The 14,794-nt window shown below is 42.1% G+C and overlaps 1 protein-coding gene across 1 annotated transcript in view; it reads right to left on the bottom strand.

Annotated features, from left to right (window-relative positions):
* Positions 1-14,794, bottom strand: part of FSTL4 (follistatin like 4) — a 1,598,383-nt gene that overhangs the window by 1,318,413 nt on the left and 265,176 nt on the right. Inside the window, exon 3 of the mRNA XM_077266082.1 lies at positions 3,550-3,583. Within this exon, the coding sequence (XP_077122197.1) occupies positions 3,550-3,583 (34 nt within the window). The remainder of the gene's footprint in view (positions 1-3,549; positions 3,584-14,794) is intronic.

Here is a 14,794-nt window from a genome sequence, read left to right as displayed (position 1 = left end):
GATGCAACATTATTTGATAAAGTAGCAAAATTACAAATACTAGCAAAATATAATAAAATTGTTAATGATTTTAGTAAAATAAATATAATATCCGTTTGACATTTTAATTCAATTTTGAGGGATGTTACAGATTTGTATAACTGTACCTACACCACTAACATGATGCTATTAGTATCTTCTGGCATATTCACATGTAAGTTGGTACTCATGTCATATTCATACGCTTACCCCCAATTACAAAAATGCTATGATAGTGACACATGTACTTAAGCATCAAATTATCAGTATTAAACAGGGGAGGCATCACACACAGTATGTTGTCTCTAAATAACTTAAATAAGTTACTTAAACATGTTTTTCTTATACCTTTATTTTTCCTGATTGTACATATCCTATTTATTTTATTGTGTATCCATAAATACGGAGGAAATACAATAATCAAAAAGCACGTTCAATTGTCAAAGGCTGAGAGCATGATTCAATTATGTAACTCTCCCATTAAGTCACTACAGTACATTAACTGGTGCAATACTCCAAGCAGAGCATATTGAAAACCAAAAAAAGAAGTACCAATGACACAAAAAAAATAAATAAATAAAACATAACCTTTATAAAATAATTTACACAAGCAATCAGAGTCACATAAATTGTAATAGGAAATAAATATGGAGGACCAGCTTTTGGATTTACTATGCTGAGCTGTGAAAACTGAGAAGCATTCAGAGATGCAATTTGCAGCAGGTCATTAATTGGCGCAGGGGTCGTTATGTACTGTGCAGGGAGGTGCAAACTGTCAGCAGCCCTATCATGAATGTCAAGACCCTGTGTTATCTGTCACCAGCCTTATAATACACTCATCTAATCAAATTTACCATCTCCCCAAAATCACTGATACTAGCATGGGCTATGCATGTTCTGATATCATGACGTCACCCTATGTTAGAAGTTAGAGAGAGTGGAGCGTCAAGAGGACACCTGCACTGGAGCTATTGGAGGAGCGGTAAAGAGGGAGAATTACATTTTATTGGTTTTCAACCCATTGTGACTCATATATTTAATGTGCTTTGGTGTCAGGAATCCTCAGAGAATAATAAATTACCTTTTTATGGCAATTAGTGCTAATTCAATTCACACCCCAAAAATGTGACATGAATCAAATTTCACAGCCACATTTGAGCAATTCTGCTGCATTCAAATTGTAGCATCTCTTCTGTATTGATAACAGCATAACTGCTGAAAAGTAATCTTTACAAAGCAAGAAGTGTCATCATTGAGGCCTCTGAGCTAATATCAAAACTGCTGGATATTGATATTAGTTTTTTTTATTAAAGAAAACAACAAGGAAAATATATATTTTTTTTTAAAATATGCTAAACATAAAAATAATTGTAATAATATTGATGATACCAATGATACATTCAAATTAACAATATATAATTGTACTAACAATTTTACTGAATTTCTTGAAAAATCGATGGCAATTATCAGGTATGTAATTATGTGAATTACAAAATAAAGTCTAGTGGTTCATTCCCTCTGTACCGAAAGCAGTGGTTTGGAGTGGTGTTAGGCTACGTTCACATTTGCGTTTTGCGCCGCAGCGTCGGCGCCGCAGCGCACAACGCAAACAAAAACGCGGCAAAACGCACGCTAAAACGCTGCGTTTTGCGCCGCATGCGTCCTTTTTGTCCGAAAGTTGGACGCAAAAAAAATGCAACTTGAAGCGTTTCTTGCGTCCAACGCTTGCGGCCATGCGGCGCAAAACGCAGCACAACGCATGTCCATGCGCCCCCATGTTAAATATAGGGGCGCATGACGCATGCGGCGACGCTGCGGCGCCCGACGCTGCGGCGCTGACCGCAAATGTGAACGTAGCCTTACAAGGTATTACAAGGAATGCAGAAAGAAGAAAAATCACACTTAAGAAAATCTTCAGAAAACGTCAACATAGCTGCAGTGATATTGTAAAGCAATTTTTTTATAAGACCATAAAGTTAACAATTGTCATTGTCCATAATAATGTTGCAAGGCCAAAATTTACAAGCTTCTAATGACACAAACTGGAGTAGCTTTTCTCTCTGAAGAGACAATTTGCATATCGATGAGCTTATTAATGGTTGTCTGAGGAATTGCCTGCTATACTCATACTAGTTGTGCACTAAATCATGAAGATCTGCTGCTGGTTGCTCCATTTGCAATTACTGACCAATGACGTCCCAGATGTGCTCAATGGGAGACAGTTCTGGAAATGTTGCAGGCCATTGTGGCATTACCAGGCAACACAAGCTGTTCACTGGTATTGTTGTGTTGAAGAATTACTCCTGAGACACTTTAGACAAATCACTATACCACTGGTTCCACCACCAAATCAATGTATCGCTGAGCTGTTAAAATACCTAGAATGAAGACTAGAGGGTTCTGGCTAACATACATTTTTCCACTCCGCACCATAATATTGGGAGTAGGACCAGTATGATTTTACCTGACAGTTTCTAAATGGTGTTGCTCATACGGTCTCCAGATGTGGACTGGAGCTTGGAATGGGGGGCTATTCTCTTCAGCGACTATTCCCAATTTTGTCTCAGACACAATGATAGCCAGAGATTGGCCAAAAGACCAAATGGGTAACGTCATGAAGAGGCCTTCATGAGGGAAGATCACACCAGTCCTACTTCCAGGCTTATGGTAAACTGGCATCATGCACGATAGTGGAACTCCCTGAGTCTTCATTTCACATACATTGTTTTAGTGGTTTAACCTATAGTATGGTCATTTTTCCAAACTGTCCCAGCAGTGGTTTTTCAACATAACAATGCCAGGTCACATGTTGCTAGTGCATGGAGTAAATGTGCTACAGTGGCCTGCAGCATTTCAAGACTTATCTTCCATCAAGCACATTTGGGATATTAATGATCATCAATTTCACAGGAAGATACCATCAGTGTATATCTTCATGATTTGAGTGCCCAAGTGCATTCCGCGTGGTTGAACATTCCTTAGTATCCATTAATAAGCTTATTGATAGCATGGCAAAGCATGTAAGTATGTGTACTTCTACATATTGCACTTATTCTTTTTACTGAATAAATCAAGATGTTTCAAAACTTTTGTTCATCAGAAACATGTCTACCAGTCCTGTGATTTTTATAACTCTATGACTTTTTCTCCTTAGAGTCGCAATTTCAATGTTGATGAATATATCTAGCGTGTATCATTACTTTGCACATTGTAAGCTCGACAGGATTAACAAACACCCAAATCCTTTTCGGTAGAAATGGATTTCTAGAATTCACTTGGAACCTCAGAAATGTTTACAAGCTGCATGAAGAGTAATCAGTAAAAGCAGACTTTTATGGAAAAGAAGTCACAGTCCAAAATCTTAATTTTTACCAGAATTATCTATAAAAGCAGCAAACAAGACAAGTCTCACTCTTCTGTCTTTCAGTTGAAAAGCTGACATGTACTCTAAGGCCAATTTTGGAAGATCAGACAGCATTTTCTAAAAAGCATAACAATTTTAGGTAGCACAATGAATGCAACATTGCCTACCTTGTCTCCGCGTCAGTTGAAAGTGCTTGAGTGCCTGGAGGGTTAAAAAGAAACATAAAAAAAGAAATTCAGATATGTGTTTATGAATGTCAATATTGGATATATGATGGACATGAACTGACAGTTTTATCAGGAACTTGGAAGAAGAAATATATAATAAACCATGCAAGGGAAGAGAATAAAAACCTATACTAAATCACGGACACGAAACTAAACTATGGCAATTTTACAGATTGTGGCAGGGTCATTTGATATCTGATTTCATCACTGATCTGATTTTCATGTCAGCTGCTATTGATGGAGTTTTCATTGTTATTGTTAAACTCTCATAATGTTCGATCAGCAGATGATTTATACCGCTAATGCCGCTGAAATATTTTCCTTTCAGATCTTGACACATTATTTTGACAACTAATTGTAAGATCTCACTGTCAAAGTTGTAGGATTTGTCAGAGTTGCCGTCAGCAAGAAGTAATTGAGTCTATCAAGCCTGAACTATAGTTCTAAATGTAAGGACGCTTAAGTGTTACCCGCCCAATATAAAGCCTTTATTTTGAGAGCTAGTGTATGGTTAATTAGCAGCAGAAATCCATCAGTGTATGAATGACTTTCTTTTTACAGTTTTGACAGTTATGGAAGAAGATCAATAGCCTACTAGTTTGACAGCACTTCATGGTGTGATTAAGGTCCCCGCACATGGTTAAAAGCCCATTCATTGATGTAAGGTTTATTCCATTAATTCATTACTCTCTCTTTATGGTAAAATAGAATGTCTTAATGTGATGGTAATGCAATATAAGGCCCCTGTTTTAAATATAGGTCAATAGGAATGATTTGCACAAGACGTTCATGGACACGTTGTCCTTAGCAGGTGGTAGGGTACAAGTAGACAATATCGACAAATTGCTTATTCTCAAACTCTCTAAGTGTGCAAGTTAAATTCTTAAAGTCTAGGCTGCACCTTACCCTATCTATATACTGATCAAACCACTACAATACAAAATATTTTGCAATTTATTTGGGGTCTGCAGGCATCACTAGACACACTATATAGCATTTAATTGGGAACCTATAAATGATACTTAAACCTTTGCTTCCCCACATGCTTCATAAACAAGTCTCCTTGTGTCAGGGAAAAATTAGGCAATGATGAGAGAAAACTGCTCTGAACCCTCCCCTTATTGATTCAATCAATACACAGACTTGGGTTGTCCAAGGCTGCTGGTTTCACTTAAATGAATACCTTTTTCACCATGTTATAGCTGCCTAGGTTCTTGATCACCTGAATCGGGATTCTTGACATCACACAGGTACCTAACTCAACCTATCAGAGTCCACCACTTCCTTCAATCATTTGTTTTTAGATTCCTGTAGTTACAGAGGCATCATGGCTTTTACTTATGTACAGTCATTTCTTTTGGTCCTTACTACTCCAATAATGACAGAATATTAGCGCAGAAACATTAGGAATGCACATGTAATCACAGATCAAACAGTTAGATTAGTAAAGCACAGAACTGATCCTAATACTTTTTAATAAGAATAATAAACATATTTTATATTTCATATAATGGATACAATTCAATATTATTAGTGATGAGCGAGTGTACTCTTTGCTCGGGTTTTCCCAATAATGGAATCCCTGGATTGGGCGTCACCCCCTGACGTCACCTGGGGGTGACGCCCAATCCAGGGATTCCATTATTGGGTAAGACTGTGCTTGTGCTCCGATAGGGGGGTTTCTTTGATGCCAGGTGGTACGTTACTTGTATTGCCCCTCCGGGCACCCTCCATGATAGCCTGTACTGGATCACGTTTTCTGGCCGGTCCCCTTTCAGAATTTTAGCCTTATTGGCAATCATACACTATGGTTGATATAGGGTGGTCCATGGCAACTTGGTCCGTATGTTAGGGTGGTGTGGAGGGATTGCATATCTTCCCTTTATATATTTACATATGCCAACGTTTGGCTGCTAATTTGAAATATATGGGTCTCTGGTGTTTTCATTTGGTGTCTTTTAAGTGTGTCTGTTTTTAATTGTGTCTAAATAAAGTTTATAATTTTGCTATATATACTCCCGTTGTCCTCCTTTACACATATATCCCTGCTTGAGCATCATTAGGGTCCTTTCCTGCATTTAGTGGTTGGTATTATATTAACTCCAGTCTGATGCTCAAGTACAATTCTTGTATTATTGATCCATCCTCTATAGCATCTAGATTTTTAGCTATCATGCAATATTCAATACATTCATTTCATATCATTTTCCTTTACAAAAGGGAATCTTACAGTGTCTTGCTATAACTTACAATAGCAATAAGTTATATAATGCCACCATATTCCACAGCACTTTAAAATTCAGAGAGTACAAACGATATCAGACATTACAAAGTAACAAATAAATCAAAAGATCCAGCACAACATAAAGTCATGCATAGTAGGACAGAACGGGGGGAACCACATACAGGACAGGACAAGGAGGAGCCACATACCAGGACAGGACAAGGGGGAGCCACATACCAGGACAGGACAGGGGGGAGCCACATACCAGGACAGGGAGAGCCACATACCAGGAGAGGACGGGGGAGCCACATACCAGGACAGGACAGGGGGGAGCCACATACCAGGACAGGGGGGAGCCACATACCAGGACAGGACAGGGGGAGCCACATACAGGACAGTACAGGGGGAGCCACATACCAGGACAGAACAGGGGGAGCCACATACCAGGACAGGACAGGGGGAGACTCATACAGGACAGTACAGGGAGAGCCACATACCAGGAAAGGACAGGAGAGCCACATACAGGACAGGACAGGGGGGAGACACATACCAGGACAGGACAGAGGGAGCCACATACCAGGACAGGGGGAGCCACATACCAGGACAGGACAGGGGGAGCCACATACAAGGACAGGACAGGGGGAGCCACATACCAGGACAGGACAGGGGGAGCCACATACCAGGACAGGACAGGGGGGAGCCACATACCAGGACAGGACAGGGAGAGCCACATACCAGGACAGGGGGAGCCACATACCAGGACAGGACAGGGGGAGCCACATACAAGGACAGGACAGGGGGAGACACATACCAGGACAGGACAGGGGGAGCCACATACCAGGACAGGACGGGGGGAGCCACATGACAGGACAGGGGGGAGCCACATACCAGGACATGACAGGGGGGAGCCACATACCAGGACAGGACGGGGGGAGCCACATACCAGGACAGGACAGGGGAGCCACATACCAGGACAGGACAGGGGGGAGCCACATACCTGGACAGAACAGGGGGGAGCCACATACTAGGACAGGGCAGGGAGATCCACATACTGGACAGGACAGGGAGGAGCCACATACCAGGACAGGACAGGGGGAGCCACATACAGGACAGTACAGGGGGAGCCACATACCAGGACAGGACAGGGGGAGCCAAATACTAGGACAGGACAGGGGGAGCCTCATACAGGACAGTACAGGGGGAGCCACATACCAGGAAAGGACAGGGGAGCCACATACAGGACAGGACAGGGGGGAGCCACATACCAGGACAGGACAGGGGGAGCCACATACCAGGACAGGGGGAGCCACATACCAGGACAGGGGGGAGCCACATACAAGGACAGGACAGGGGGAGCCACATACCAGGACAGGACAGGGGGAGCCACCTACAGGACAGTACAGGTGGAGGCACATACCAGGACAGGACAGGGGGATCCACACATAGCAGGACAGGGATGGGGGGACAATGCATACCTGGCTTATACTCGAGTCAATAAACTTACCCAGTTTTCCGTGGCAAAATTAGGTACCTCGGCTTATTCTCGGGTCGGCTTATACTCGAGTATATGCGGTATATATAAATGTGCTTGACCAATATTATGAATTCACACTAAAGAAAATTTACAATACTGAGATGTAATTATGGAACAATTTGAGCCATAATTGGCATCTTTTTTTTTCTTACAATTATTAAAGAGCTAATCTCTTGTACTTTTATAGGCAAAATTTATAGGTCAAATTTCAAAGCCCTTAAAAAAGCAAGGAACATTGCAATATACTTGCTATAAAAAATCCTCTTGGTTCTCAAGAATGGAGGGATTTTTAATTTCATTGTTTAAGGCTCATTGCCTAGGTTTCCAGCTACTGCTGCGCTCTAGCAGTGAGGGCTGGGCATGACCAGTGCTTTATAAGCTCTTCACAAAAAGGATTGCTGCAGCACCTTAGCTCCTGACTCCGGCCAGCTAATCCACTCCTCTGATGCTGCAGAGGCAAAATTTATAATGCAGCATTAAAGTGTGAAAAGTTAGCATTACACGTGGCTTTTGCCATTTAGGAAAATATGTAGCTTCTTTTCTGTGGGACGAGATGTACTTTTTAAGGCACTATTGATTTTACCATATAGTGTACTGGAAAATGGGAAAAAAAATTCCAAGTGTGGTGAAATTGCAAAAAAAAAAAAGTGCAATTCCACAATTTTTTGGATGTTTTTTAATTTACCCTTTGCACTAAATTCTAAAACTTACCTGTCAATATGATTCTTCAGGTCAGTGCGAGTTCGCATATACCAAACATTTATAGTTTTTTTAATTTAAGTGGTGAAAATATTTTTTTTTCAGAATCTGAGGTTAGGTGAGGGCATACTTTTTGCGCCCAGAGCTTATGTTTTTATTGATACCATTTTGGGGTACAGTAATTGTTTTTATATTTTCATAGATCTACCATTTCTGAATGCAGTCATACCAAACGTGTGTATTTTTTTATTTATTTATTTTATTTTCCATAGGGCAAAAGGAAGGTGACTTGAACTTTTGTGCTTTAGTTTTAGAATACTTTTTTTAAACTTTTTACTGACTTCAGTACTCTCCTTAGGAGACTTGAAGTTGCATTCATCTGATCTCCTGTGCTACAGATAGCAGGGCTTCATCACTGGGTGGATCTCGGATCCACCAGCGGCTCTTAGAGGTACATGATGGCTGATTAAATCAGCCATCAAGTGCAGGGAAAGATGCAGGCCCACACCAAACTCAGGGACGCAACCTTTGACGTAACTATTCATCAAAGGTCATGAAGGGGTTAAACATGTCAGTCCCAAACAAAATGGTTGGAAATATTTGACATAATTTGAACTAAGCTTCTACATTTCTCTACATATTTATAGCGCGTAATTAACAATTTCAATGCTAAATAAAAATACTGTAAATTCAAGTTATATAAGAATGAGATGTTGTATGTGACCTATTAGCCATAGATGCAGAGAACAATACATGAAATGACCTTCAGCAGAAGGTAGGCACACAAAGCAAGGATTCTAGAAAGGGTAAATTTATTTTCTTTCCTCTTGCATTGTCTTTCTCAACATGCTAATGAGGCAGAAAGGGGAAGATATATAGATATCACATGCGGTCAAACAGCACAGATGCTCGTTGCTGACAGTGCTGAAACTGATCTGCATCATATGGGTATAGCACTTATTACAGCTGTCTAATGTGAGCACAGCAGTATCCCAGCTGCATTACCTGAGAAGAGACAGTCGGCAGATGTTTAATCATATGTGAACAACAAAGACACAGCAGTCTAACCAATATGAAGCGAGTTCTAAACCTGTATGATGCAATTAATATGGGTAAAGAATATTGAAGAGATTGTGCTTCAGTTTAACTGCCCATAATTTCAATTTTGAATGCTTTACTCTATGTACATGGATCATAATAACTAAAGACATTGAAATATCTGAGACCTATACATTCAAAATGTCAGGCTTCCCTTTTCCCATACTCTATCTGATAGAACATTTGTTTCATGTTAAGAAATACTTAATCCATATGAAGCATAAGGCCTCATTCAGATGTCAGTGGAGGTGAGCGGACCTTTTGAAACTTGAATTTGCTGACTTAACTGAATGTTCTCCAAGAATTGGTCTGACACTGATTATATTTGTGCAAATTTCAATACTGGAAATCTTTTAATTGTTCAGAAACTACATATGGGGAGAAGACAGAGAGAGTGCTCCCCTGACCATAAGAGTTTGCGCTCCTCAAGGGAGAGAGGACCCCTCTATTCATAAGAACTTAGTATTTACAGGCTAGAGAGAAAGCGAGAAGACCCCACTAAAAGAGCTTAAACTCTACAGGAGAGAAACAGAGGACTCCATTTACCATACAAGCTAACACTCTACAGAAGAGATAAAGAGAGGAACATAACAGCTTACACTCTATAGAAGAGAGAGAGAAACCGGACACACTGACCTTACACTCTACAAAAGAAGAAGAGAATGAGGACTCTGCTGATAATAACAGTTACCATTCTACTGTGCTCAAATGGGAACTGCTGATCTGTGATGGCCCAGGTACTGACCACTACTGTTTAAGGAATGATAATCCATAAGATGTCATAACTACAGGGAGGGCCATTTACATGGATACATCTAAATAAAATGAGAATGGTTGGTGGTATCAACTTCCTGTTTGTTGCACATTAGTATATGGGAGGGGGAAAACTTTCCAAGATGGGTAGTGACCATGGCAGCCATTTTGAAGTTGGAGATTTTGGATCTGACTTTATTTTTTTTTTTAAAGGAAGAGGGTCATGTGACACATCAAACTTATTGAGAATTTCACAAGAAAAACAATGACATGCTTGGTTTTAACATAACTTTATTCTTTCATGAGTTATTTACAAATTTATGACCACTTATTAAATATGTTCAACATGCTGCCCATTGTGTTGGATTGTCAATGCAACCCTCTTCTCCCACTCTTGACACACTGATAGCAACACTGCAGAAGAAATGCTAGAACAGGCTTCCAGTATCTGTTGTTTCAGATGCTGCATGTCTCGTATCTTCACAGCTTAGACAATTGCCTTCAGATGACCCCAAAGATAAAATCTAAGGGGGTCAGATCGGGAGACCTTGTTGGCCATTCAACTGGCCCATGACAACCAATCCACTTTCCAGGAAACTGTTCATGTAGGAATGCTCAGACCTGACACAAATAATATGGTGGTGCACCATCTTGAACAGTTTTTCCCCTCCCATATGCTAATGTGCCACAAACAGGAAGTTGATATCACCAACCTTTCTCATTTTATTTAGGTGTAGCCATATAAACGGCCCACCCTGTTCAATGAATTATGGAAGGTGTATCAATGAAAAAGTACACTTAGCCCGCGCTCTGATGTGCCAACAGTGTGAGAAATTATGCTGGCCAGGTTTTTATTATTTGCGAATCACGGCTTGAAATTCAGGAAATTCTACTTGAACTTGATCCTCATTCACTCATGTATAGCTGTCAGTAATTTTTCTTGTAGGTAAAATAATGAACCGATAATGTTTTCCAAAGCTTCTTGTACCCATTATAGCTTTAAGATATGGACAGCGCAGAGTAACAGCGTTTACACACAGATGGCATCAGTGTGCTGTCTATAATTTTCCCAGACACTTCCATGGGTGATTTGTTTGTGAACAAATTAGTCTGCAAAAAAATGGACATACTGTATGGACAGCAAAATAGAAAATAATAGCTATGTGTTCTTTCCATGAAAAATATGGATACAACATGTAAGCAAAGAATGGACATCTGAACAAGGCCTTAAGAAAGATCATGTTATTATCAAGCTCACGCTGCAAAAACTGTACCACCATGTGTGATGGACAAAAGGGAAATACTTTGATATTGTCAAGAAAAACAGCTGGGGGTGGTCGTGAGATTCCACCACTGATATAAGTTTGTCACATATGACATGGGAGAGTGTTATGATCCCAATGGCAGGGGACCTCAAGATTACAGCAAAGTCTGCAAAACAAAAATACCAGCTCATAGGGAAGTGGTAACTAGGCTGACCATATACCTGATCCTAGCGCAAACACTAACAGCAGCCGGGGAACGTGCCTACGTTGATTCTAGACGTCTCGCGCCAGCCGGAGAACTAACTACCCCTATCAGGGAAAATAAGACCTCTCTTGCCTCCAGAGAAAAGACCCCAAAGTAATACAAGCCCCCAACAAATAATAACGGTGAGGTAAGAAGAAAAGACAAACGTAAGAATGAACTAGATTTAGCAAAGAGAGGCCCACTGACTAATAGCAGAATATAGTAAGAAGACTTATATGGTCAGCAAAAAACCCTGCAAAATATCCACGCTGAATATCCAAGAACCCCCAAACCGACTGACGGTGTGGGGGGAGAATATCAGCCCCCCTAGAGCTTCCAGCAATAACAGGAATCACATATTGTACAAGCTGGACAAAAAATATGAACAACACAAATGATCAAGAGTACAAAAGCAGGACTTAGCTTATCTTGCAAAGAACCAGGACCTGAAGACAAGAGCAAACAGAAGTGAACTGATTACAACGAAGCCAGGCACTGGACTGAGAATCCAGGAAGTTTAAATAGCAACACCCCAGGCCTAACGAAGCAGGTGAGCACCAACCTGGTAAAAGACAATCCAAGTGCCAAATCACTAGTGACCACAAGAGGAAGCCAAAAAGTATAGTTCACAACAGTACCCCCCCTTTAAGGAGGGGTCACCGAACCCTCACCAAGACCACCAGGGCGACCAGGATGAGCAGCGTGGAAGGCACGAACCAAATCGGCCGCATGAACATCAGAGGCGGCCACCCAGGAATTATCCTCCTGACCATAGCCCTTCCATTTGACCAAATACTGGAGCCTCCGTCTAGAGAGACGAGAATCCAAGATCTTCTCCACCACGTACTCCAACTCGCCCTCAACCAACACCGGAGCAGGAGGCTCAACAGCAGGAACCACAGGCACAACGTACCGCTGTAACAAAGACCTATGGAACACGTTGTGAATGGCAAACGACACCGGAAGATCCAAACGAAAAGAAACCGGGTTAAGAACTTCCAAAATTTTATAAGGACCAATAAAGCGAGGCTTAAACTTAGGAGAGGAAACCTTCAGAGGGACATACCGAGAAGACAACCAAACCAAATCCCCAACACGAAGTCGGGGGCCCACACCGCGGCGGCGGTTGGCAAAACGCTGAGCCTTCTCCTGTGACAACTTCAAGTTGTCCACCACATGATTCCAAATCCGCTGCAACCTATCCACCACGGAACCCACCCCAGGACAGTCAGAAGATTTAACATGACCCGAGGAGAAACGAGGATGAAAACCAGAGTTGCAGAAGAATGGCGAAACCAAAGTAGCGGAACTAGCCCGATTATTAAGGGCAAACTCCGCCAATGGCAAGAAGGTCACCCAATCATCCTGGTCCGCAGAAACAAAACATCTCAAATAAGCCTCCAGTGTCTGATTAGTTCGCTCCGTTTGACCATTAGTCTGAGGATGGAAGGCAGATGAAAACGACAAATCAATGCCCATCTTAGCGCAAAAAGATCGCCAGAATCTGGACACAAACTGGGATCCTCTGTCGGACACGATATTCTCCAGAATGCCGTGTAAACGAACCACATTCTGAAAAAACAAAGGAACCAGATCGGAAGAGGAAGGCAACTTAGGCAAGGGTACCAAATGGACCATCTTGGAAAAACGATCACACACCACCCAGATGACAGACGTTCCCCGAGACACCGGAAGATCAGAAATGAAATCCATGGAAATGTGCGTCCAAGGCCACTTCGGGACGGGCAAGGGCAAAAGCAACCCGCTAGCACGAGAACAACAAGGCTTAGCCCGAGCACAAGTCCCACAGGACTGCACAAATGACCGCACATCCCGTGACAAGGAAGGCCACCAAAAGGACCTAGCCACCAAATCTCTGGTACCAAAAATTCCCGGATGCCCTGCCAACACCAAGGAATAAACCTCGGAAATGACTCTGCTGGTCCATTTATCAGGAACAAACAGTCTGTCGGGTGGACACGAGTCAGGTCTACCAGCCTGAAATCTCTGCAACACACGTCGCAAATCCGGAGATATGGCCGACACGATCACTCCCTCTTTAAGAATACCAGCTGGCTCCGAGACTCCAGGAGAGTCAGGCACAAAGCTCCTAGTGAGAGCATCAGCCTTAACATTCTTCGAACCAGGCAGGTATGAGACCACAAAGTCAAAACGAGAGAAAAACAATGACCAACGAGCCTGTCTAGGATTCAGACGCTTAGCAGACTCGAGATACATCAGATTTTTGTGATCAGTCAAGACCACCACACGATGCTTAGCACCCTCGAGCCAATGACGCCACTCCTCAAATGCCCACTTCATGGCCAACAACTCCCGATTACCAACATCATAGTTCCGCTCAGCAGGCGAAAACTTCCTAGAGAAAAAGGCACATGGTCTCATCACAGAACAACCAGAGCCTCTCTGCGACAAAACAGCCCCAGCACCGATCTCAGAAGCATCCACTTCAACCTGAAAGGGAAGTGAGACATCAGGCTGGCACAAAACAGGCGCTGCATTAAACCGGCGCTTCAGCTCCTGGAAGGCCTCCACGGCTGCAGGAGCCCAATTAGCCACATCAGAACCTTTCTTGGTCATATCCGTCAAAGGTTTAACAATGCTAGAAAAATTAGCGATACAGCGACGGTAGAAATTAGCGAACCCCAAGAACTTCTGAAGAGTCCAATCATGAATAGCTCGGACCTTGACTGGGTCCATCTCCACGGCAGAAGGGGAGAAAATAAAACCCAAAAAGGAAACCTTCTGCACTCCAAAGAGACACTTTGAGCCCTTCACAAACAAAGCGTTATCACGCAAAACCTGAAACACCATCCTGACCTGCTTTACATGAGAATCCCAATCATCCGAGAAAACTAGAATATCATCAAGATACACAATCAAAAATTTATCCAGATACTTCCGGAAGATATCATGCATAAAGGACTGAAACACTGAAGGGGCATTAGAGAGCCCAAAGGGCATCACCAAGTATTCAAAATGACCTTCGGGCGTATTGAATGCAGTTTTCCATTCATTTCCCTGCCTAATGCGCACAAGGTTGTACGCACCACGAAGATCTATCTTGGTGAACCACTTGGCGCCCTTAATCCGAGCAAACAAGTCTGACAATAGCGGCAACGGATACTGAAACTTAACAGTGATTTTATTCAGAAGCCGATAGTCTATACAAGGTCTCAAAGACCCGTCTTTCTTGGCCACAAAAAAGAATCCCGCACCGAGAGGGGAAGAGGATGGACGAATATGCCCCTTCTCCAAAGACTCCTTGACATAAGAACGCATCGCGGCATGCTCGGGTACAGACAAATTAAATAATCGTCCCTTAGGAAATTTACTGCCAGGAATCAAAT

Source organism: Ranitomeya variabilis, chromosome 5, assembly GCF_051348905.1.
Source record: "Ranitomeya variabilis isolate aRanVar5 chromosome 5, aRanVar5.hap1, whole genome shotgun sequence".
In the NCBI taxonomy this organism is placed as follows: Eukaryota; Metazoa; Chordata; class Amphibia; order Anura; family Dendrobatidae; genus Ranitomeya; species Ranitomeya variabilis.
Note: the sequence above shows the minus strand (reverse complement) of the source record. Positions and strands in the feature narration are given on the sequence as shown.